Raw genomic sequence first — 27,033 nt, 5'->3', positions numbered from 1 at the left:
GTCTTTGTATAGCTGATAGAGCTCGTGGTTCATACGACGTCGATATTCACCGTCAACGCAAATCGGCCCGTAGATCTTTCGAAGAATTTTCCCCTCAAACACACCAAGCACTGCCTTATCTGCTTGCGCAAGTACCCATGCTTCGGAGCCATACATTAGCACGGGTAGTATCAGCGTTTTGTATAGTGTTATTTTTGTTTGACGAGATGTGGCTTTGTTTTTAAATTGCTTACTTAAACCATAGTAGCATCTGTTGGCCAATATAATTCTTCTTCTTATTTCACTACTGATGTTGTTTGTTGTGTTTATGGCAGTGCCGAGGTAGACGAAGTCTTTAACTACCTCAAAATTGTAGGTACCAACTTCCACAGTTGGTCCGAGCTCTATGGACGCTTTGCGCGTCGACACCATCAATTTGGTCTTTTCGCCGTTTACCGCCAGACCCACATTCGCAGATTCTGCTTCGACCTTCCTAAAGGTATCAGTTACTTCCTTTACTGATCGTCCCATGATGTCTATGTCATCAGCATAAGCAAGTAACATGTGGCTATCGGTGTAAATTGTGCCATTTCTTTTGACATTTGCATCTCGTATTACCTTTTCCAGCAAAATGTTGATTAGGTCACACGAAAGGCTGTCTCCTTGCCTGAAACCTCTTTTGTTACAAAATTCTTCGGAGAGGTTCTTTCCAATTATAACTGAGGACCTAAAGTCATCTTACAAAGCCGGATGAGCTTTGCGGGGATACCAAATTCAGACATTGCATGGAATACCTTTGATCGGAGGGGACTGTCGAATGCTGCTTTATAATCGACAAAAAAGTGATATGTGTCGATCTGCATCTCTTGGGTCTTCTTTAGGATTTGCCGCAGGGTACATATCTGGTCAATGGTGGACTTGCCAGGTCTAAAGCCACATTGGTACGGTCCAATTATTTCGTTGACCATTGGCTTTAGTCGTTCGCACAATATCCCTGACACTACTTTATAGGCAATAGGGAGAAGACTTATGCCCCTATAGGTGGAGCATACAGTCTTATCTCCTTTCTTGTGGACGGGACATAGGATGCTCAGGTTCCAATCGTGGGGTGCGCGTTCTTTCTGCCAGATGGTGATAACTAGCTGATGCATACACCTTATCAGCGCGTCGCCTCCGGTTTTAAACAGCTCGGCTGGTAAGCCATCGGCTCCTGCTGCCTTATTATTCTTTAGCCGGTTTATTGGTGACTTTACCTCATCTTGGGCGGTATACATTCTATACCATCTTCTGGGATTGGATCTGTGGTATATTCGTCGTCTTCGCTACCGCCTCCGGTTTTAAACAGCTCGGCTGGTAAGCCATCGGCTCCTGCTGCCTTATTATTCTTTAGCCGGTTTATTGGTGACTTTACCTCATCTTGGGCGGTATACATTCTATACCATCTTCTGGGATTGGATCTGTGGTATATTCGTCATCTTCGCTACTATTGGATACCAACAGTTTGGATAAATCCTCCTTCCATATCTTGACCACACTATCATTATCAGTTACCAAATTTCCTTGTTTGTCGCTACATTTAACATGGTATGTACCTTTGCTGCAACAATATCCATAATGTTTGCTCTTCGGAACGAACGTACACGCTCGATGAATGTCTCCCATCTATCACAACGTGATCAATTTGATTTCTTGTTTTCAGGTCCGGAGAAAGTGCCCTTATGAATGTCGATATGCTTAAATGTGGTGCTGCTAACTACTACGTTTTTTGTCTCATACCGTTGTCAGATGTTTCACTGTGTAGAATGAATTTCAAGACTGTTAGGCCAAAGATATTCTCATTTCCAATTTTTGTCATAAAATCGCCTAGAATAATTTTAACGTCATGGGCAGGACAACGGTCGTATGTTTCTTCTAAGTGCTCGTAGAATATATCTTTGGTCTGTTCGTCCTTGTCTTCGGTTGGAACATGAGCGCAGATAAGGCTAATATGGAAGAATTTGGTTTTATCCATATTGTAGCAAGTCTTTCATTCACTGAAGCGAAGCTGGAGACCAGATGTTTTAACCTCCGACTGACTACAAATGCGCAGCCAAACTCATGATTTGTGTCAAGCCAGCTATAATACAGTGCGTCACATTTATGTGTTGTTGTGACGCTTTTCCCAATCCATCGTATTTGCTGTATGGCATTAATGTCGTCCTTGTACTTCTCAAGTACATCTGTCAATGCGTAAACTGCACCTTCTCTATAAAGAGTCCGAACATTCCAAGCGTAGATTCGCAGATCTTGGTCCTTAAAACGTTTGCGGGGTCGACAACTTTATAGGGGATTGTTTTTCTTTTCTTTCGTTTTTTTCGTTTTTGGGGTGGGGGTTTTGGGGTGCAAAATTAAGTGTGAGTAAACCTTGCAATTCCATATAAAAATATTTCATATCTTAGTTGAGAAAAATTAGATTTTTTCGGAATGGCGCAAATATGCGCAATTTTTTATGATTGAATCTGATATTTGAGACTCAAGCGCATAAAACATTAGAAGAAACTATGGTCGGGAAACGACGGGGAAATAGACTTTTTCACTATTGAAATTGTAGTAATCTTAAAAATTATCATAAAAAAATTTCATAAAGAGGATATGTATCACCATTATTAAAGAGCAAAGATGTAAAATTAATCTGAACATTTTAAATGCTAATCTTGTTCGGAGACTGTACAAAAACAATAAATCTTGAAAAATATAAATTTTCGCGAAAATTATGTCATTTTAATGTTCACCTAATTTCTTAGTTTTCGAAAATTTACTTTTTGTTTTCAGTATGGCTGAGTTCAATCGACTGCTGCATTGGATTGGTTAATCTTACAAAGTCGAGGATGGTTATAGCAAATGTAGAAAAGAGTCTGGTTGCCGTTTATCAACATTTTTTCATAAAAAAACGATTTTCATATTTTGAGTTTTGAGCAACTTTAGGCCTATGTTTCCCCTCTGTGCTTCGGTAAAAATTCCAAAGCGATCCCTAAATTCGCCTTCAATCTGCAATTTTGCCAAATGTTGAACTTTTGAGGATGAGGTAACCAAAGGAGATCTGATTATTGAAAACTTATTATGAATCAAATCGGTAGCTCCCTTCGAGGGTTATCGTGCTCACTATATACTTTTAAATGTACTTCCCTACATTTTGGCATATCACCGAATTCTGTCTGATTAGCTCAATATGGCTGGCATTTATTTAGGAATAACATTTTTGCAATTTAAAAAAAAATAATAAATTATTTTTTTTTATTTACTATTTTTTGCAGAGATGTTATTACTCTTTCTAACAAAAACGGATTCAGATGTAGGTAATTAATTCTCCGATTGTGTATGGTTGTGTCTGCGTAGATATCTCCGAATTGTTTGAATATAAATTGAAACATGATATCAAAATTACCTCTACCACTAAATATTGTATAGAGGCTTAAAAAGTTTACAAACAATTATTACGATCTTCTTTATCAAAACATCTTAGTGACTCACATTCTTCGCACCCATAGAGTTTATTTCATTAAACAACAAAAAAATGTCAAAACCCAGAATTCTCCTAATTTATTTTCTCCTCCTGTTCTGCTACACATCATTTACCTCTGACCGATTTAGCTTGACATGACTAGCTGTAGGGTATGGAATTTGTCATTATTTATTTTCACCGCTGTTCCCACATTTGCCAATTCTTAATAGAACCATAGTTCAGCTTTTTTCTAATTTTGCATATTTTAATTTGACCACAGGGAGCTTCTCTTTCTCTACGCTAATGAAATTCATATTTTGCGGCTTGTTTGTAACTCTATTCTATTTTGTTCTGCGCACTTTCGGTCAACGATAGACGAACTCTTTCGGTCCGAGTTTATATAAGAACAACGAGAAAGTAAGACGCGCGTTTAGTTATTCACAAAATTTCACCCATAACGGACGTTGGTAGTGAGGTCAATTGGTCAAAAACCGGTATATAATGAAATTCTTAACATTGCTGCTGTGTGCGGCGTTTATTGGCAGCTATGCCACTGTAAACGGTAAAGACTGGAATCTATTTTCTTTATTAGGAATATTTCATTAAGTTTGTTTCTGTTAATTAATTTAGCCAAAAGTTCTAATCATGAACAGCAAACTAAAACATCTGCCGCCGGAGCCGTTGTTAAGCCCACGTCAGCTCCATTGGTGACATCCACTGTGGCGCCCACCAAGGCTCCCAAGGTTGCAGTGACTCCAACAAAAGCTACAACTCACAAGGCTACTGGAAAATCCAACAATGCCTCCATGAAAACTACCACCAAGGTCATGGAAGAACCAAAGCCTACTGTGGAAACCCCCAAGGCTGATGAGAAAGAAATGATGGAAGCAAAACCCCTTGATATGCCAGCCATGGATGGTGACATGTTGGAAATGCCCAAAGAGGTTAAACCTTTAGCTGTTACCGGTTTCATTACTCAAGATGGCAACATCTACGAAATTGAAGATAAGGATGGTATTGGTAAAATTGAAGGCCGTCAAAATCCCTCCGAAGAACACATATGCCGCTACGGATCCATAGTAGTTTACAGTGATGTTCCTTGCGATGAAGTCACCAGTGTTAAAATTAGTGAATTTCAACAACCCGCTAAAACCGAAGATAAAGAAGAAACCAAACCCCAAGAAGAAAGTCAAGCCAATGGCCAGGATCAAAATCAAAATAAAGATGAAGTAGAACATAAAGATGGCAACAAGGACAAAGAAGATGAACAGGAACAAGATGCCAATGAAGTTAAACCGGTCAGACGTCGTCCCAACAGCAAGAAACCACGTAACAAGAATAGAAGACGTCAACAGGCCAACAAACGCCGCAATGGTGTTCGCCGTAAGAACGGCCCAGCTAGACGTCAAGGTCAAAATCAACGTCGCAGCCAAGATGAACAAGCTTTGGCCGAGCGTAGACGTCGTCAGCAGCTAAAGAGACGTCGTGCCCAACTTGCTAACAGCGGTGTTCGTCGTCAGGGACAAAATCAACGTCGCCGTAATCGTGGCGGCAACAGACGTCAACAGGTCCAACTCGATGATTATGATTATTTGGATTATAATCGTGGTCGCAATTTTTAAGTGCCATGAGTGGAAATGAGATGTGTATTGCTAGTACGTTACCAAAATACGACTTAAATGATTTGTGAATAAAAGAAAATGTGAAATGTTGTTGGCGCTGTTATTTTTCCTTTAAAGGTTGTTTAAAACTTTTTGGTTATTGTCCGTTATGAATTATTTTCCAAGTTTTTCAAATTTGGGTTTTTAGTGTTTAGGTTCAAATCGAGATAATATTCATGTATAACGTTTAGCTAAGTTTGTGTATGGTGTAATTTTAATATTCGATTTTTAGTTCCTACAAGTTATGATTATGTTTGAAGAAAGGCGTTGGTGGGTATATTAAGAACCCCGAAGGACAGATCCGCCGTGAGTCGAACTTCCGGGTAATGGCCTTCAGAAATTAGCGCTATATCTTTGTTCACTGTTGCTTTAGCTTATTTTTGAGATGACATATCTGCAGTCAAATCGAATGAGGATTATTTTCGTAGAGCACTTCGACCTTCTAACTCGCTTCCTTCATAGACATTTTCGTCCTTTATTTTAAGAGCCGCTATAAAAGTTCCACAGCATGACGTTTTTCAGCATCGAAATGTTCTGCAAAAATGTCGCTCAGAAAATTTTAGGTACGGCTCTCATTGACAACTAATCGATTTTGTCGCGGGGCATTCATCCCCGTAAGGAATTATCTCTACCCCAAAATTTGTGTTCACAGTGTTATTTATGTGTAAAAGTGAGTTAAAACAGGTTTCTACAGATAAATTGGGATATTACGAACCACGGTTATAATTTTGACCCCGCGTGTATGTTTTCGAGAGAATTGTTTTTACAAAATGTGTATATTTGTATACCACTATGTGGTGAGGATATTATAAATTGGTTTTGGGCAAAAAGTTTGTAAAAAATGGTCGTAGACCCATGCTTATATGTATATACCAAAATTAACGTCTCGACCAGCTGAGTCGATCTGGCTATGTGTGTCCGTCCGTCCGTCTGTCCATCTTACATTTTTAATCACACTACAGGTCGTACAGTGTCACGACCGTGGCCAAAAATGGTAAAAACTAAATACTTCGTTGAACAATTTTATTGATGAGGAGTGATAGAAAACATACTAATTAAGAAGAATCTGAATTTTGGTATTGATACGTGAAGTAGTTTTTGCTATATGAGGATTTATATCCGACAATTTTAGTTAATACGTATTTTTGTGTTTTTTTTTTCTAAAATTAATAAATTATATTATGCGTTAATATTTAAAATTTAAAAGTAACGGTCGCTGCAAAAATTGTTCCTAAGTTCTCTTGGGATGTAATAAACTTGGCTACACTTTTGTTTGCATGTAAATATTAATCATATGGTGTTTACATTTACCCACACATGTATTACTAAGTTTATTAATTTTCTGAAGCAAATTTTAAATTGAGTGGAGTGGGAAGAAGATGGTATAAAAGTGTATATCGTTATTTTTTGCTGTATGAGTAGTAAAAAGTGAGTACTTCAAATATAAAAAGGTCCCAGTCGCAGAGGTTTGCAGACGAATGTGTCATTTCTCTTTTTCAGCGACCACCTCACTGAGAGGATACCCCCTTTTTTAACAAATCATTTTGCGGTGTTGGCTATAGCGGGAAAACGAATGAACCGACCATCGTATACTTTTGTGGGCTTATTAAGTACCTAATAATCTTGCTTTAAAATTAGAGAATTTTAAAAATATCAATTTTTAAAAAAATTGTGAACAGCGAAAATCAAAATTCGATTTTTTACAAAAAATTGAACTTTTTTGACCACTAATCGGTCAAAAAAATTTTTTAAAGGAAATTTCTCATATATAAATAAATGATTTTGATATATTCAATATACTCACAATAAATATAATACAACACTCAAAATACCGAAAATGAGGAGGCACGGTTCTATAGGGGCTATAGGAAGACGAGGACCTATACCGACATATTTCTGGTGGAAGGTTATAAGTCCCCCAACGGAGACTTAATACAAATTTTCAGCCATTTCGGTGTGATAATCAGGCTAAAACCTCCAAAATACCGAAAATCGGGAGGTACCGTCCTATGGGGGCTATATGAAGGCGTGAACCTATGCAGACAAATTTCAAGGTGAAGGTATAATGCCCCTACGAAGACTAAATACCAAATTTCAGCAATTTCGGTGTAATATTGAGGCTAAAATCTTCAAAATACCGATATCAAAACGTGGACCTAAGCCCACAATTCTCTGTTGGAATGTTTGATACCTCTGCCGATGGCTAACCACAAAATTTGAATACTTTCGGTTGGTCAGGTAGGGTTCTATTGGGCCTATATCAAAACGTGGACCGACCAACCCAATTTTTTGTCCTGAAGATTGTAATTGGCGACCCTAAAATAACAAATTTTTATACCCTCAGCCTTTACGCTAATATACACTTTGATACAACCGAAAATGTGCCTCATCGAAATAACGTTTTTAGACGCCACGTATGTTTTGATGAAATTAGTTTCAGACAATTTTGAGTTGATATAGCCATGTTCATCCGTCTGTCCGGCTGGCTGGTGAGCACGATAACTTTCGGATGTATCGGCCTATTCGAAGCAAATTTTTTACTTCGTAATATGTTATCCAAACTTAGTCCCAGATATAGATCGGTTTTGAATATCTTCGGGTATCTCCCACACAAAATTCGGAAAATGTGACGTTTACGACGGTAAATTTTTTTAGAGGGCAACTGCATAATTCCCGAGATAATGACTTAAAATCTCCATGAGACCCTAACGGCACCAACTAAAATAGCAAAAATGCAAGATAACTCTCGCACGGTGTTTCTGATTGGTCCAACTATGCACATCGTGTTATTTCATCCAGTCATATGTCAGGTTGGAATACTGACTACGTCGATATCGTCCTGCGGGTATGTCCCACACAAAATTTGTAAAAATTGCAGTTTGAGGACTCGTCGCAGATCTACTTGCAATTTTTTGTAGAAGATTGTTTTCTCGGTCCCTTATACAATCGTATTTTTTCCGGAATATGTCCATACTTCCTGAGATAATGTCCCAAAAGCTCCAAAAACCATGCCGGTGCATACTAAAATGGCTAGTGTGAAAAGTAACCAAAGTTAGTTTAACGTAATTTAATATTTCAAGTTCTCTAAAACAAAAAAAAGGAAGAGACAAGAGAGACTTCTCTCATATCAATGAATGCACGCCGATTCATATTGACTCAATGATATGAGACCTATTTTTAATTGCCAAGTCCAAGCGGTGTGTATTACCCGTCCATCCAACATTACCCTGAGGGGATTTGTCACCGCCTAAAATGTTGATATTCTGGCCAGGAATTGAACCGCAGAGGTACTAACCCAACTTTTGTATATCCAAGGTTGGAAAATTTTAGGGGATGGCAGCAGGTCCTTGATCTCACTCTAGTACCCATAAGACGACAGATCGCAGTGGGTAATTAAAGTCTTTCTCAGATCATAATTGTATACCATTCAAAATATCTGAAAAATCAAAGACATTTACTTTGATTATGCAATTCTAAAAGAACCTACTGGGAGAAGTTGAAAAGGATTTTGGAAAATAAACTTCCGAACATTCCACACAAAAATGAGGCTACGGCTAATGTGGACACAGCTTTTAAAGTATCATGTTCCCTGAGGCGTCCTATCCAAAATGGTGGGCGTCTGAGCTCTCAAACCTACGTAAACAGTTTAAGAAAAACCTTCAACATCAGCTACCAAAGCGGATCCTGATAGTCATACAAGGATAAGATAAAGGAGTATAAAAAAGTTATATCCAAATCTCTTGAAATCCTTCGTACGACGCGCTTCCACGTTTGCACAAGTAGAACCATCGACGAGCAAACCAATACTACTATAAATAAAAATAACATTGAAGTCGACAAGATAATAAGTCCGAGTAAAGTCACATGAGCTCTAACAACTTATTTCCATATAAGTATACGGCGACAGATGGTATTATAACAAAAATGCTACAAAGCGGGTGTAGCATAATTAGCCCTTAGCTATGGCACAGGTACAGTAGATGTCTATGCCTCAACTACGTAGGAACACGTGGGACAATCCCACGGCAGCGGGTTCTTACGTACCGGATTGACCCGAAACCAAAAGTGTTTCGGCCAGCGGCTGCCAACCCAGCATTATATGCTGCTACAACAACAACGTAGGAACGAGTTGGAGCCAGGTAAAGTTTGTCTTCATACCCAAAGCAGAAAAACGTAGCCTCCAAAATTCTAAAGTCTATGGACCCATAAGCCTTTCACATTCTTTCCAAAACGCACGGCATCGAGAAAATATGGAGAACACAAACATTATATCTTCTAGTCAACACGCCTACCTTAAAGGACGCTCGACAGATACAATTCTACACAAAGTCATTAGGACGATTGAGTCCTTAGAAAACAAATAATACACCCTAGCCGCCTTGTTGGATAAAAAAGGTGCGTTTAACAACGTTTGCTTCTCAACAGTAGAATAAATAACTTTAACGTGGAACTATCCATTAGCAGCTGGATGAGCACCATGCCGCGCAGTAGAGCCATTAATGCCACACTGGGAAATAGTATGCTTCAACGAAATCCTATGTCAACTTCACCAAATGTGGTAATACTTGTCTCTGGCTTGTTTCCATCCATTCTGAGTGACTACGAGGACAAGAAATACCCTTATCAGATCACACCAAATACAAAGGCATTATGTCAGACTGAACACTGTCATGGAACATCGTGCTGATAGAAAAGCATCGTATTCTACACACCAGCATAGGAGTTAAAACATACGGACATGCCTGCGTGCTTCACAAACTACCGAGAGAGATAACAATTAATGTTGATGTCCACACTCCTGCAAACTCTTGATCAGCATTTTGAAGCCAAATTTCCAAGCAGGAGAGAATGGAATAACGCATCACTACTAACGGGTCAGGAAATCAAGATGTACTGAGATAGATTGTGGAGCCGACTCTTGTGTATTCTCGAAAGAAGCTGGCGAATAAATTAATCCTAAAGGAAGATTGTAATATACATCTACAGCATCTTAACGCATCAAACTCCTGGTCGACGGTTAGGCGGTGCCACTAGCATTTCAATTAAACACTGTCACATCAAAACTAGTGAATCAAAGTGAAAGAATGTAAAGAAGAACCTGTTAAGTTAGGGCGTCTGATCACAGTAGTTCCTACTTAGATTCCAAGTCATAAGGGACTTATTGATAACGAAAAATCAGATGAATTAGTTAGAGCAGGATCTAATTAACTTCCAAAGGCATCACTCGAAAACCCAAGGGAAGCAGAAAAAGAAAACCAACGGAACCTGGCAAGACTGTTTGCGGTGATAACCGGTCACTGGGCAACTGGTAACCATGCAAAATTCCTGAATCTACATTGCCGCAGCAGTGAAAACGAAGAAGGCGAGGAAACGGTACCAACTCTGTTTCTGCCCTGCACAAATGCAACGAAGATTGAAAGCTCCGTTCCTGCACGAAATGGTATTAAATATACTAATTGCATCTGCCACGATGATCATCAGTAAAATTTGTAGTATTCTTCTTTATCAAAAACACAAAACGTAATTACAATTTCAGGCCAATTGAACTATTATTGCTTCCCACAGAGCACCTACAAAATCCACACCCACGAAAACATGATAAGTTGCGTTAGTTCGTCGAAATGTTCAGTACAAAAATAAGAGTCCATAGAAAAAATTTAAATTTTAAAGAAAAAGTACTGTTAATTTCATAACTCAGACCAAAATTTGATTTTTTGTCCATTTCATCCATTAAATATTTTGCGATTCTCCTCAAAATATGGGCTTTTAATCTAGCAAGAAACTTAACGTTATACAAAAGTGTTAAGATAATCAGCTACGTTCTTTCCATCTTTAGAAAACATTCGAGGGACAGATTCGCAGTTCATTGTACTTTAATTTTTTTGTTGGGACTTCATAATTAGAAAGCCTATTGAGGTAATCGTTAGGATGCCGCATTTTAGCACAGTATATATTCGTGTTTGTTTTTTTAAGAAAAACATAAAATAATGCCTCACATGACACTATTTTAAGAGAATCAGATTCGCTACTTTCACCCTCGATATCATCTGGGTATAAAACACCTTGGCCTGAACCAAAAAAAATAAATAAATAATGCACGCACGTATTTAATATGAAATACACTGAAACCGTCAAAAATGTCCCCCTATTAGTAATTTAACATAGTTTCATGTCATCACTAATGAAGGGTCGTCTACAACATTGATTTCTATTATCAACCACATTTCACTTAACATCTGTAAATCATTGTAGACAGCTGTAGATGCAATCTGAAATTTTATATCCTTGGATGCAGTTGGTGTTGCAAAACAATTTAGTTTTGGTAATTTCTTGAAATAAAAAGAAGAATCCTATCTATTATATAAAACAAAAATCTACACACTTAAGTTTCACTCACTTAAGGTCCACTCATTAAGAATATTTTTGAAATCTAGAACCAAATATACACACAAATACATGTAGACACACAACAACTAGAATATACACATGTATATATATGATATAAGTGTTTATAATATAACTGTGAGTGTGTGTGTGTGTGTGTTGATTTGTGTGAAATGCACACATGTCCTTGGCATCTATTGCAATTTAATGTGAGTACAACACACACATATGTACATACGCACACTATCTCACAGCTGTTTGTGTTCATGTGTAACATAAAATGAATGGATAAATGCATCTCGTCTGTCTCGGTCTATATGTTCGGCGTCCAAGCGAGTGTTTATATTTTACACCCAGATGTTTGAGGCTATGCGGTTATTTCGATACAATTACACGTACACTCAAACATACATACACAAACACTTGCATAAACATTGCAACATACACTTTCGTCCATTCACAAACAGTGAAGAGTTTCTGAACGAGAGTGTCTACATGAACAGCACCGCTATTGTGTCAGTATGTTGTTTGTAAATCGGTGTGTGTGCCTTTCCTCTTGTATGTGTTGATGTGTAGTCATGTATATGTCAATGACCATTCAAGTGCGAATTTGACAAAATTAAATTTTCACTTTTGGCTTTACATACCCTTGCCTTTCCATCATCAACAGTAGCCCCAATGCCACTGCCAACACCATCAAATTTAACAATATTTTATACAGTGAGCGTATTTGGTGATTTTATCATTGTTATAGCAATTTTAAGATATATACTATGAACCGGTGGTTTTGTGATTTCTTGAGAAAGAGGTATAAATCGTCTTGCATCGTCGATGGAATGGACTAGGCCATGGTATCCGAATATGCGATAATGAACCCACTAAAAAGAATATAAATATAAGCCGCATAATGATACACGCAGAATGGGAAGGACCCTGGTTTCAATGTAGTAAACACACGCAGAGAAAAAATATTTTTCGGTTTTGTTGGAACAAAAATATTTATTTTGGTTCCAAAAATGTGTTTGTTTTGTACAAATATAGTAATCCAAATCCAAAAATACCATCTTTTGTTCCGAACATAGAAAACAAAAACAACTTTCGAATTTCCGCAATATTGTAAAAATCGTTAACAATACCGATTGTAGGAACAATCATAATCTAAATTTTTTACAAAACATATTGTCAGCCCTGAAAACCAGATACAAAATTTTTTGATTTGAGTGTATATACTTCTCATATACACTTTCCACACAACTTTGATGTAAATATCGCGTATAATATTACGAGCATTGATGAACGCAATACATGGTTTGCTACTTTAGTTGACAACAAAGACAAACAAAAAGCCACAAGCAGCCACCACAACATAAGGAATAATTAAACACCATAACAAACATGAAAAGGAAAGAAGAATGAAACAAAACAGAAACAAATAAAAACAAGAGTCTCACAAGTACATACACACAAAAACAAAGGTAAAGGCAGCATGTCATACAAACACACCACAACTCACCAAAATTGTTTTTTCAACACGGCATCGAATAGCGAGAGAAGAGAAACAAATTTTCGAAGAAAAGAGAGAAATATTGTTCAGTTGACACAAACTATTTTTGGATTTAGAATACTACATGAGGAATCCAACAATATGTTAACAATACATATTTTGCTCTTGGAATATTGTTGGATCAAACATATTTTTTTCTCTGCGTGCAAGTGGAATACGAGATCAAAAAACAAAATATTCAGCTGCAATAAATGGGGGATGTTCTCCGAGGACAGCATTTGCACGATAGTTGTTTACGGCATCGGCGACTGCATCCGTGTGAATGTTATTTAAACCTGCTTGTTAGGCTTGTTGAACTAGGCGTTCTCTCTTGTAACATTGGACCTCTCTTTCAAGATCATGAAGATCCCTCCTGACATGCCTGGGAGGGGCGGTTCAATCACCATATATTGATTAGAATGGCTCTCACGGCAAAACCCGAGCAAGTACTGCAAGGAAAGCATGTCATTCTGTTACTTATCGCAAGAATCTTTGACTCCTCATGCAGATGAAGACATGAGGAATATCTTTCCATCGCGTTACAACAGACCTACCTATCGCGTTTGTAGGTTGGTTGAGTCTTCGACTGATATTTGTGGTAACGGCGTGCTGCGCTGTTTTCGTACAGTACTACTTACGGATCCCATGCTGATTATCGGCAAGAGGATAGCTATTTCTAACGCTGGGTCTGGGTCGGTCTGCGCTCTTCAACTTTGCTGTCATTCTTGCTTGACTTCAGTAGCAGAACCATACTGTACATTTTCCAGACTTCGAGAACGATGTGGATGGTTATCGACATGTTGCACTTTAGTGAGATACTCGACTTCCGACTTCAACGCTTTGAATGACTTGGCGTTCCTGATGACTTTCGCAAAATCATCCATTGTTAATTTGTTGTGGTTCATCCTCGGCAGGAAGAGATCTAATGTGACGTAGTACTCTTCTCTTCGCCCTGTCACTCACGGGGTTTTAGACAAATTGCCAACTTAAATAACTTACCTTGGCAATCGTGACTGATGTCCTGTCTTCCTTGTTTCTAGGGTTCGAGAGTGACTTGACCATTGCCCACAATTCACTTATTCCGGCTTCAATGTTGCAACTTTTCAGATGATTTAACCGCTTGTACCGCTTATGCTCACCGACCCCGTGTCCACTTTCAATGTCATCTCCCTGACTCTGGGGTTTATAGGATTGGCACGTCACGCTCATTTGTTAATCCCGCCGCCTCAGCCGGGAAGTTTGGTCTCACTTCGGGTATTCAACCAGCAGGTATATGACGAGCGGCTGCGGCAATGATTATGTTCTGGAACGCTCTTTCCGCTATCAGAACATCAGAAGGATTGGGCAGTTCTCTGAAGGGGTGATTAGTGAACTCTTTTAAACACGGCCAATAAGCTTTCCAATGATTGACGAATGTGCGGCGTTCGGAGTTGATGACATCGGATGGTCTGCTAACGGAGGCAATTATGGGGATATGCTCTGATCCATGAACAATTACGGGTTGCGAGGTGACGTCATTTGTCAGACCAGGTGACACGGTGGTTAGGTCTGACGAACTGTGACAGTTCAATTCTGGCAGACGCGTCCTCATTGCCCTAGCAAAACGTTGAGCTGTCAATCTGCTCAGTCAGCGCAGTATTGGGAGATGGTATGATCCAAGGGAAATGACGGGTTGCCAGGTGACGTCATTTGTCAGGCCAAGTAACACGATGGTTATGTCTGGCGAACTGTCTCCATTGACCGAGCAAAACATAGAGCCACCACATCTCATAATGCGCATTAAAGTCCCCCAAGACCAGACATTTGTACCTTCCCAGAGCGGGCTAATGTTAGGCTTCTAACCTGAGATATACGTTCTGCAACTCTACCACGGCAGGTCCACACCTGATTGCTAACCCATACATTCCATATACGGGTCATTAAATCCAGACTCAAGTGAGGTAGTTATGTATTGAACTGACTGGTGCAATAGAAACTCCACATCTGGTACCCTCCTTCCTTAGTACGTTATAACCATCACAACGCTGTAAGCTGCAGTTGTTGTTGAGCTTGGTTTCCTGCACCGACGCAACCATTATATTCTTTCGAGTCATGACATCCACTATTTCCTCGATCTTACCTCGTAGTCCATTTCAATTAAATTGCAAAACTGATGTATTTTTAGGGATTGTAACAACTAAGGCTGTTATTAAGAGCTGCTTGTGTGTGGGTGCTGTTGGTGGGCTGCGGGGGAGTCGCGTAATCTGAAGACGGCGACGCAATGTGGGCTGTGTTCATACATCATACAGCAACATAGTTTCTTGCATGGACACGTCCAGAATGGCCCCTTAGATGCACCCTCTCCCGACATCTGTTGAATTTCACCAAAGCTCGGATTTGGGTGAAGATGCGGATGTGATGTGGTCCGGCACGGACCAACAGAATCCGGAGCAGACATTACGTGATATGCTGCTCCCAACATAGAAAAACGGCACAAATACAAACATGTGTATACAGCAGCCGCTGGCCGGGATACGGATACAAATAAATTTGGTATCGAAGAACCCGCATTATACATTACATGTAATTTGAGATTACAAACAGTGGCATAACTCAAAAAACGAGATTTCTGAGTTAACAATTTCTATTGTTTCTACGACTTCTACTTTATCTTGAGTCAAATTTTCATGCTGACATATCTAAAACTTATCGAGTTACAGCTCTTTTACTACGAACTTGACATAATTCAACAAAATACTTTTTTTGAGTTTATGATGCACTAAAGCACTTCAAACCAAGCTTGATCTTTCACAGGAATTTAGCACTGCAAAATATGACTCAAGTAGTTTTTTTTGTGTAATAATCTTTTTAAGTTGGGAACTCAAATTTTAACCGCCAGCTTCAAACGCAAAAAACTTGTCCACCTAAAATTGTACTTCCGGACCCGAAAGAAAAGTACAGAATATTTTATGGTATAAAAAGTTCGATCCTGCTTAAAACATGTAAATTTTAAAATTTTCCCAACTTTGGAGAATGCATCTAAATTTAGCGCCAATTTTACACTTACTGTATATAATTCTCTGTGAATAGCTCGAATCGAGTTCACGTGTCGTGACAGAACATATTAAATACAATACACATATCCCTCCTAGTACAACACTGCTATGTTGTTTAGTCGTATTTTGAGGTATGGCAATATTCTTGTTCATACCGAAGTTCTATTGTGTACTTCTACAGACACACATACGCACATGTAGAGCTTTTTCGTTGTGATGATAAAAGTGTTGCTGATAGAATTTCATTCCATGTCGATAGTTCTGCGTACAACTGCTACTGCTGTTGATAATGGTGTTGAGATATGGGTACTGGGTGTTGTTAGTCCATTTGTTGTCTGCTTGTCTGCCCGTTAGTCTGTCAATGGCCTTGGTGTCGACTAGTTGATCCTGTTAACTTACTTTAATTGCTTGGAATACTCAGCAGTAATGTGTTGTAAATGAAAAACAATTTGTTGCAAATACGATACTCAAAGGCTAAGTAAATCTGTTCAAATCCATTGGTAATGCAAGTGGTGGTAGAGCGAGGATACACACAGCTTGGTTGCATATCACGCTGGCAAATAATAATAAAAATGTTGCTGCTGGTGCTGTAAAGTAATCCAATGCTAGGAAATGTCTTTGGATGTGGTTAGTCATTTTGTTGTAGCTTTTGATTGTTAAGAGTTAATGCAAATTCCATGTGGCAATTAGAGAATTGTTCCAGCAGCTATTGTGCTCTTGCATTAATTATAACACTTGCAACAGCAGCAGCTTAAGTGAAAAAGTTTCACCTCACTCAAGTTAACTTGTTTCCGATAATTGCGTTATGTACTCAAAGTTTTTCCCCTTGTGGAAAAAAGGTAATTTAAAATGTCGAATACTTTTAACGTTCGTAATTTTGGTATGAACGAAGAGGATCATTGTATAATAAATAAAAACACATCAGAAGGACTGAATTCCTTCATTAATGGTAAATTTTCAATTAATAAGCAGAGTGTATCGAAATAGTCCAAAGATTGGGGGTAGTGAAATGACCAGTAGATATATTGGGTACACATGAATCAAATAAACATCAGCGGACAATTTAGCAGATCGCAGTAAATTTTCGATTGCCATCGTTCAATGGCACCTATAATAATGTTAACCTCACTCCTATTAAAAATCGAAAGAATCGAATTTAAATTGTTGTTCACAGAGTCTGCACCTGGATTACACGATCTACTTGCCAAAGATCAAAACAGTACCTAAAAATGACGGCGCTTTTTGGACATTTGAACTTGTCAACAAAAATGTGGATAAAAGCTCGAAAGATTTTCGGAGGAATGGATCGACATACATAGTTCATTTTGGAAGTGGATCTTATTTTGGCAGTAATTTTTTTCACAAGTTTCACGCCCACCAGTCATTGCAATTGGTCACCGAATACTTGGACTTAAACAAAAATGTTGAACTTTTGTGAGGGAGTTACCCTAAGAAAAAAACAGATTTGGACCATTTTAGAAGTTAAATTTAATTTGGACAGCATATTAGGAGGTCCAAAGTTTGGACCAAATTAGTGACACATCAAAATGGTTGTTCAGTTCGAGAGTTATCGTGCATTTAAGCCACTACCCATGACACCATGGGGTTTTACAACTTTCGAGTGGGTTTCTCAGGATGTATGGACTTGTAGCGTCGTAATGGGGGTAGCGAGTACAAGGGCTGCATCAATAATTAAAGCGATTCGAGAACAGGTCTTAAACTGAACTTTTCTGAAATTTTGAATGGGAGGTACCGATAAAGTCCATATTAGAAATATCATGCTTTAAGAGTTATCGTGCTCGCAATTTTTTTTTTCGAAAATTGTTTAACTTTTGTGGGGGACGTACCTGAACTAAGTTTGGAAAAAAATATTACGAAAGCCAAAATTTTGAACCAAATTCATCGGTTCATCCGTCCGAGAGTTGTCGTGCGCTCCAGCCAGACAGACATACGGACGGACATTGCTAAATCGAATCCAAATTGTCTGAAACTGATTTCGTCCGCCATACTTGGGGTCTAAAATCATTATTTGGCTACCCTCATCAGAATATATGCTGAGTGTATGCAAAAAAAGGAACAACAAAGCCCCATAAAGCCGACGAACGTGGTAAACGTTTTAAGGACCTTGATCTGCGAACCTGCAAAATGTTCGGACTCTTTACAGAGAAGGTTCAGATTACGCATCGACAGATGAACTTAAAAAATACAAGGTTTGGTTGCGGATTTGTAGTTGGTCTGAAGTTAAAACATCTGATTTCCAGCTTCACTCCAGTGAATGATAGAATTGCTACAATACGGATAAAAACACAATTTTTCAACCACAGGTTTATTTGCGCTCATACTCCCATGAAGACAAGGATAAACAGACTAAAGATATATTTTATGAGCGCTTAGAAGAAACATATGTCTGCTGTTCTGTCCATAATATTAAAATTGTTCTAGGTGACTTTAAAGACAACATTTGAAAGGAGGGTATCTTTGGCCCAACAGTTGGGAAACTCAGTCTTCACATTGAAAAATTTGACAATGAAAAGAGGCTGATAGTTAGCAGTACCAGATTTAAACAAATGTGCCTCATCGAAATAATAATTTTAGACCCCATGTATGTTTTGGACGAGATCCCTTTCACACAATTTGGAGTTGATTTAGCCATGTCCGTCCGTCTGTCTGGCTGCCTGGAGCGCACTAAATAAATCTTTACAGTTGCTTTGGATGTAAAAAACGTGGATTTACTTCTGTTTCGATTTCGTGAACCAAATTTGAAAATTTGTGGAGTGGGAAAAATATTGTATAAAAGTTATATCGATATTATTTGCTGTTTGAGTTGCGAAAAGTGAGTACTTTAAATGTATAAGGTGCTAGCTGCGGAGGTTTGCAGACTAACACGTTATTCCCGTTTTTCAACCAACTCCAACTGCACTTCTTCACGAATTTCTTGTTCGTGAATTACTTCAAATTTTATAACAAAATTTTGAAATTCATACTCTTTCATTTCGGGGAGAAATGATATCGGTAAGTAGGGTCTACAAATCGATTTACTTTTTAGGAATCTCTAGAGAATCATATGTAACGAAAGGAGAGGAGGGACTTTTTCAGGAAAACGCCTAAGTACATAAGCTGCCTTGCCCACTTGCTTCTAATAAAAGAATAAAAAAGAACAGGACAACCTTGTTCGAAATTGGCTCGGCCTTCTTTATTCTTCTATTTTTGTTATGGCAGAAATGAAACCGGGAACAAGGCAAGCGGGCGAGGCAGCTTAATTTATTTTTAAGTTAAAACATTTTCTTTCCAAAAGTCGTTACTTATTTCTTTTCAGATTCTTTTTTCTTTTCGGACTTTTTGTTCAAATTTCGAGAAATGAGATTTGATAGATTTCATTCTATGCCAGATTTAGAACAGATAAGCGGATTTTTATAATACGGAAGAGTGCTGTCCGATTCTATTGTTAGCTCGATAATTGGGACTTCCTTTTTATGGCAGTGTCTGAACGACGTTTCGAGCTAGGTACAACACCAATGGTTTAGAAGTCGTACTTGTATGAGATACAGGAAATGTAAGACAACATCACGACGAGAGTTTTAACACCTTTGGTCGTGATTTCGAGTCTCCGACAACATAAAGCCTATTGTAAATAATAAACCTTATATAGCTTAAAACATATTTAGATAAATAAAAGAAAATATAAGGGTGTGTAAGTAAAAAACACAAACATCATCTTTATTGAATCGAATGAATGGGTTCAAATGCTGATGAAAAGATCGGATCTTTTACGGCTTCCTTTGCATGGGTTAAAATGCTAATGAAAAGATCGGATCTTTCACGACTTCGTTTGAACCAATGCAAAAGATGACATGAAATCACGTCATCGCATAGAACCCCTTCCTTCAAATTTTGCTGGGGCAATTTCGGTGTGATAATGAGGCTAAAATCTTCAAAATACCGAAAATCAGGAGGTACGCGCTTCTATAATATGTTTGGATCCAAACATATATACGCTGCATTTTTTCTCCGTGTATAATAATATAATAACTGAAATACATATTACGGCAATGGATCGTCATCTACGAACCATTTGCAGCATTTCCAGTGGTCAGGATATGAATATGTAACAAAAAGACTACTATCAGGAATTCTCTGCCATGTGGATAAAATAGTATCTGGGTAATGTATTTAGATTGAAGTGTAGTCCTTACTGATTAAACTTAGAAATATTAAGCATTCTAAATATCGTCTTTAATATATTTTTAATGTAAAACATTTTTAGTAATGAAGATAGTTCAATTTCAGTGTGAGTTACTGTATATGTTAGTATTCATATTGGAACCCGACCTCCGTACAAAATTTCGTGACGATCGGTCTTTAATTTTGCCTGGAGTTTGATGAAAATATTAATGGACGGACGGGCGGGCATACATAGCTTAATCGTTTCATTTTGTCGATATATACAAATTGGTATACCAAAAGGGGGTCTAGGACGACTATTTCACAGTGTTACATGAATTTTGGTGAAAACTAATTTGTAATACACTTTCCATATTATAGTGTAGGTTGTAAATAAATAAAACCAGTGTCCCAATGTGTATATAAGTTTAGCATTAAATGTGACGGTATGTTATGAGATCGTTTCGGCTTGACCACTGACGCAAAAGATGCAATAACAATTATATTATCATGAAACTTTATTTTTTTTTTGCAAAAATGAAGTAGATCAATTGGCCCAAAAAATAATTACAATAAAGCCTTTGCTTATATGTTTTCTCATAGTTTCCTTATAAAATTTATAAACGCTTCCCAAAATTTATTGATGTTTTTTAACATATAAAAATAAAAAATAATCTTTTGATAAATTTAGAAAAAAAAGAATTGTGCCCGGAGTCGATCTTTTTTTCACGATTTCGACTCCTGCAAAATTTGCCGGACTCCGACTCCAGACTCCGAAACCCTTGCCATGACAATGAATGAGCAATGATGAACCAGCTAAAAAGGCGTATAAAAGACGTGGTACACGCAGAACTAGAAGGTCAAAGTTTCGATGGAGTGAACAATTGGAAGACGAGATCGATAAACACATTGATAAAGCAACAAATATAGAGGAATGCAAATCTTTTCTTAGTTTGGCTTCTAGGATAAATATTCTGTAGAGGACCAACTAAGTAAGTACATACGTACTAAGTAGTAATTGTTTGACCTTATTTTAAAATTTAAAGTTTGCTTCTTTATGGTGTAAGTCAAAGTTCGACCCAGCTAAATGTTTTGCTTTTTTTCTTGCTTCATTTCAATAAATAAATTTAAATCAGTTTAATTTTTTCATAAATTCAAATTCGTTTCAATTGCGGGTCACTTACAACATATAAAATATTCATCGGAATCAAATACGAGTAAATAATTTGTAAATTCAGTTGAAACCCGTGGTGTTATAAATATTCAATTAAAATATATTTACTATTAAATGTTATTTCTCATATTATTGTTTATTTTCGATTTGTTCTGCACTAATCTGCATAAATTTGCAACACTTCATTGGCATTTTCATGGGAAATTTTGTTGCAATGGCGATGATGTGATGATGGCAAACGAGAGATGAACAATGGACGGACAAAAGAACAATAACAGATTTGTAGGTTTAATTACAAATAAATCCGATTTCCAGCAAATCAATAATACAATACAAAAAAATAACAACAACAATACTGAACAAATGCAACACATTTTGAATGGTAGGTAGGTGGCTATTTGTGGCTCTTAAGTTTAAAGCCAACAAAAAGTCAATGTGAATAAAACCAAACCAAACTAATATTGTGTTTGAATAGGAAGCAAAAACAAAAAAAGGGGCCAAACAAATTGAATGGTAAAAAATACCAATACGAATGAAAAAGTTCACAAGAGTTCAATTCCTGGTAGACAGATATGTACAATGGATGCAAATGGTCGCTTGTTGGTTTGCAGTCTGGGTCGGCTTACTGCCAAAGAAAGCCTCTCAGGACCATTTGCTGGTACTGTCGGCCATAAATATGCATATCAATGGGAGGTAAAACAAACACAAATGCCATTACACAAAAACCGGAAAAAATATTTTCATAAAAAAATGGAAAGCGGAAAGAGAAACCAAAAAAGTAAAAATCCCAAAATATTTAAAATGGAACAGTTTATGCACTCTCTTACGTTTACACTTTATTATGTTATTGCCACCAGAGTGTAAACCATGTCGTTCTTCTACTTGCTCTCCGGCTCTTTGTTTTAGTTCTTTTCTATTTGTCTTTGTACTTGAATTGAGTTTTTAATACTTTTTGTGCAAAGTTCTCTTCTTTCCACTTAAATATCGAATGGCATTGGTTGTTGGTTTACAAAAAAATCAGCAGCCGCACTCGAGTGGAGACAACTGAACATATCACTGCAATCAAAGACCAGATAAGGAGGTGAATCCTTACCTAGTGGAACTAGAAATAAAAAAAACAAATGTCTGAATGGATACAACAAAAACAAACATACGCATATTGGAGAAACAATGGCTATGGGGATTTATGCGTAAGACTCACGGATACAATGACAACATAGAAACAGTGGTTTATACTTAAACTGTGTCTCTATACTAGATTTTTTTATAATGTTTTAAGACAAAGAACTATTTTTCATACCATTTCACAGTGGATCCACTTGTATGGAGAAAGTGGCCAAAAATATTTAGAGTGTAAAAATTAAGCCAAATCGCCGGTTACAGCTTTGTGCTGCTGCGAAGAGTGTTTTAAGAAACCACGATCGTAACATTCTCCCCCCTTTCCCCTCTGGAGGGGTATACGGTAAGAATTGTTTTATGCTGTTAATGCAAAATGACATGAACAAAGGTCCCGATTAGCTGTTTAAGCGGCACGTACCGCCAAAGTAAGACAAATTTGGAAGAAGATTTCTTCATCTTGCCACTGATGCCAATTATGTTAATGTACGTGGTCAGATAACAGAGTTATACGCTAATATAACCATAGAAACCCTATTCTAGGGCAGTTTTAGTCAGCGACCCACCATTTATAGTCTGGCACTAGATGGCCATATTCGAAAGATCCGCGGTCGACCAGAGAATCAATGTTTCCGTTCCAGACGCAGAGGAAACAAAAGCTGCAATTCTAAAACTAAAGAGAAATTAGTCCCCTGGAGAGGACGGCATACCAGCAGAGCTTCTTCAGACCAACTCGACAGCAGCTGCAGAAATACTGCTACCATACATTCAACAAGCGTGGATAGACGAGGAATTGCCTGAAACTTGGACGAAAGGAACAATCATAAAACTTCCAAAGAAAAACGACAGATTGCAATAATTGGCGGGGCATTACCCTCCTCAATACCATATATAAAATACTTGCAACAATAATAAATGACAGGCTAAAGATCGTGGAAAGGGGACTATGAGATGAGCAAGCTGGATTTAGACCCCACAGGAGCTGTCTGGATCAGACGAACACCATCCGGATAATCATTGAGCAATCGATAGAGTGGAGAACCCCGCTATACTTAGTCTTTATCGACTTTAAAAAAGCCTTCGATTCCATAAAAAGAACAGCGATATGGGATGCACTTCGGGCGAAAGGTGTTCCATTAAAAATAATACATATAACAAAAGCTATGTACCACAATGCTGCGCTCCAAGTCCGACACAATGGGATGGCGAGCGAACCTTTCTACACCATGGACGGCGTGAAACAGGGCTGCCCATTGTCACCACTGTTGTTTGCGGTGGTACTAGATGAGATCAAGATCAAGCAAGAACAAGTAAGAAAAGCGTTAAGTTCGGTCGGGCCGAACTTTTTATACCCTCCACCACAAATTTCAGCCATTTCGGTGGATTAATGTGGCCACAACCTTCAAAATACCGAAATTCGGAAGGTACCGTTCTATAGGGGCTATATGATGGCGTAGACCTATACCTACAAATTTCTGGGGCAAAGTTTTATACGCCTAAAGAAGACTAAATACCATATTTCAGCCATCTCGGTGTGATAATGAGGCTACAACGCTCAAAATATCGAAAATCGGGAGGTATTGTATTATGGGGGCTATATCAACACGTGGACCTATATAAACATTTTATGGTAGAAATGTTTCTTAGCCTCTGGAAACACAAAATACAAAGTTACAACCGATTCTTTGGTCAAATGGGTCTAATACATTCAAAATATATTAAAATGACGCGTACTTTATAAGGGGCCTTATGTGGGGGCTATACCAAAACGTGGACCTATATAACCCAACTTTGGTAGGAATGTCTTCTGGCCTCTGCAGACACAAAATACCAAATTACAAATGGGTCTAATACATTCAAAATATATTAAAATGACGCGTACTTTATATGGGGCCTTATATGGGGGCTATACCAAAACGTGGACCTATATAACCCAACTTTGGTAGGAATATTTTTTGGCCTCTGGAGACACAAAGTACCAAATTACAACCAATTCGGTGGTAAAATGGGCCAAATATCTTAAAAATTCCTTAAAACGACGACGCGTCACGCGTCATTTTGTATGGGGGCTATACAAAAGCGTGGGCCTACATAGCCCGCTTTCAATACCAAAAGTCCTACGTAAATATAACATATTTTCCCAAAATTTCATCAACCTACGTCAATCCGTTCGGACGCTAGAGTGATTTCCACAGACGGACAGACGGACGGACATAGCTATATCGATGTAGAAGTGCACGCTGATCAAGAATATATATACTTTGTGGGGTCTACAATGATTATTTCGAGTAGTTACATACGTAGTGACAAACTTAATATACCCCCATCCTATGGTGGAGGGTATAAAAAAAGAGGAATAACTTGGAACTTTCAACAACATCTGGAGGACCTCGACTATGCAGACGACATATGTCTATTATCCCACAAATTCAATGATATGCAGAGCAAATTAAATGACCTGGTGAAACTTGCGAAAATGGTTGGACTGGAAATCAATGAAGAAAAAACATATGCAATGCGCATAAACCATATAACCGACAACAACCTCACTGTCAATAATCACCCGATTTCCTATACTAACAAGTTCTGTTACCTGGGAAGCGTAATGTCAGTAGACAATGGCGTGGAAGAAGACGTTACAAATAGACTTAAGAAAGCACGATCAGCATTCGGTCGCCTCAATAAAACATGGAGAGCAACGAGCATATCAACAAAAACAAAAATGAGACTATTCAATGAATGCGTTAAAAGCACACTCCTCTATGGAAGCGAAACGTGGTTGATGACTAAGATCATAGCCCAAAGACTGCAAACGTTTATTAACAAGTGTCTACGAATAATAGACAGAACATTTTGGCCAAGAAAAATCAAAAACGAAGAACTACTAATATTAGCCAATGAGGAACCTATAGGAAAGCAAATAAAAAGACGGAAATGGAAGTGGATAGGACACACACTTCGTAAATCACAAAAAAAGTATTGCAAGAGCAGCATTAGAATGGAACCCACAAGGCACAAGAAGACCGGGAAGACCAAAGAACACATGGCGACGAACTGTGCTTGCCGAATTGAATAAGATCAACAAATCATATAATGAAATAAAAGTAATATGTAATGATAGAATAAGTTGGAAAAACATTGTAGAAGTCCTATGTTCCCATGAGGAATAAATAAAGGAAAAAAAAACTAGATGGCAGCTTTGGAATATTATTCCCGAGGTGGGCACTGGTGGGCATCACGACTAAAACCTTAGGTCAAATTTAAGTATATGATCGAATTGGCATTACAAAATACACTAAGAAATTATGCAGCTAACTAGAATTCCACAATACGCTAAAACACTATTTTTTAATGAAAATTAAGCTAATACCTCCCCCTTCAAAATCCACTATAATATATTGCTATACGTATTAGTTTCGCGATATTTTGAATATATTTATATGCACTTGAAATATAGGTTGTACACACAACAAAAAATATTAGTCAAATGTTCCGACTTTTGAAGCCAATGGGTGGATCCACTGTGCATTTGGGAGCTTTTCTGATACGCATGTCTAGCTGTGGAAGAGTTTAAACTATAATAACAATCAAATTCAAATTTTACGAAAGTATGGATAGGCCATTAAAATTGTTCTTATTTTTTAGGCCCTCAAAGTGTTGTCTTTCAGTGGCTTGAATGCTATTACGCTGCTTCTACCATAACTACTAACACACCAACACGATCTACCTTTATTAGTAGGTAAAGTCCAACAGAAGTAGAGATACATGCCATTGATAAAATCCTGAGCCTCTTCTTCTATATATAGTTTGACAACTAATTGTTTTCAAACTAATAAAACGATAAAAATGACGGGTTTTTTGCAAACATCTCTTGATCGGCTTGTTTAAGACCAGATTAAACGCATAAATAAAAAATTAAACCATGTAGTTCAACGATAATAACCTAAACTAATAATTAACATGTTATACAAGGTTTCAAACAAATGTTTTCAAAACGTAATCAAGGTTTCAAAATACCCCATTTATTCGGTAAACACTTAAAAATCATGACATTTTATGACTTTTTTCTTAATAAGAATTTACTACTAACAAGTATCAACAATATTAGGTATATAATATTGTTACTAAAAGGGTTACCATATGGTCCAAGGAGGTACCAGATCGTAGTACATGTTAACAATGTCCTATAGGTATCAAACCGGGAATATATGTATGAAAACTAAGACGTTGTATGAGTTTTTTAGTTCACCAGGATGGACTGCCATCAATTACAATAAATATTGCCTACAGAAGAACTCGATAAGGCGGTTTGCCAGATCGACAAAAAAAGTACCAGGTCTTATTAACAGTAAACTGGACTTCCTAGGGCGATAATCAGGTCTTCTTGCAAAAACCCCGATATTTTTATCACAACTGTTTGTCATTTTTCACTAATTAATACATGAAAAGTGTTCGTTTTCTAAGTTTCAAAAACAATAACATGTCAAACTGTATATTGT

The 27,033-nt window shown here is 37.7% G+C and overlaps 1 protein-coding gene across 1 annotated transcript; it reads left to right on the top strand.

Moving 5' to 3' along the window:
* Nucleotides 1–3,901: 3,901 nt before the first annotated feature.
* On the top strand, nucleotides 3,902–5,125 carry LOC141397404 (uncharacterized). Its single transcript, XM_073973549.1, has 2 exons — nucleotides 3,902–4,022; nucleotides 4,091–5,125. The coding sequence occupies exons 1-2, from the start codon at nucleotides 3,962–3,964 to the stop codon at nucleotides 5,080–5,082; spliced, it is 1,053 nt and encodes a 350-aa protein (XP_073829650.1). The 5' UTR covers nucleotides 3,902–3,961; the 3' UTR covers nucleotides 5,083–5,125.
* Nucleotides 5,126–27,033: the final 21,908 nt, after the last annotated feature.

The sequence above is a fragment of the Musca autumnalis genome, unplaced genomic scaffold (genome assembly GCF_047663935.1).
Source record: "Musca autumnalis isolate F117 unplaced genomic scaffold, ASM4766393v1 scaffold_3, whole genome shotgun sequence".
NCBI lineage: Eukaryota > Metazoa > Arthropoda > Insecta > Diptera > Muscidae > Musca > Musca autumnalis.
Note: the sequence above shows the minus strand (reverse complement) of the source record. Positions and strands in the feature narration are given on the sequence as shown.

Bases quoted from the DNA above. Each gene is read 5' to 3' on its own strand.
- LOC141397404 (XM_073973549.1), top strand. From the start codon at position 3,962: ATGAAATTCTTAACATTGCTGCTGTGTGCGGCGTTTATTGGCAGCTAT. The intron at 4,023-4,090 runs GTAAAGACTGGA...TAATTAATTTAG, and splicing joins CAGCTATGCCACTGTAAACG to CCAAAAGTTCTAATCATGAA.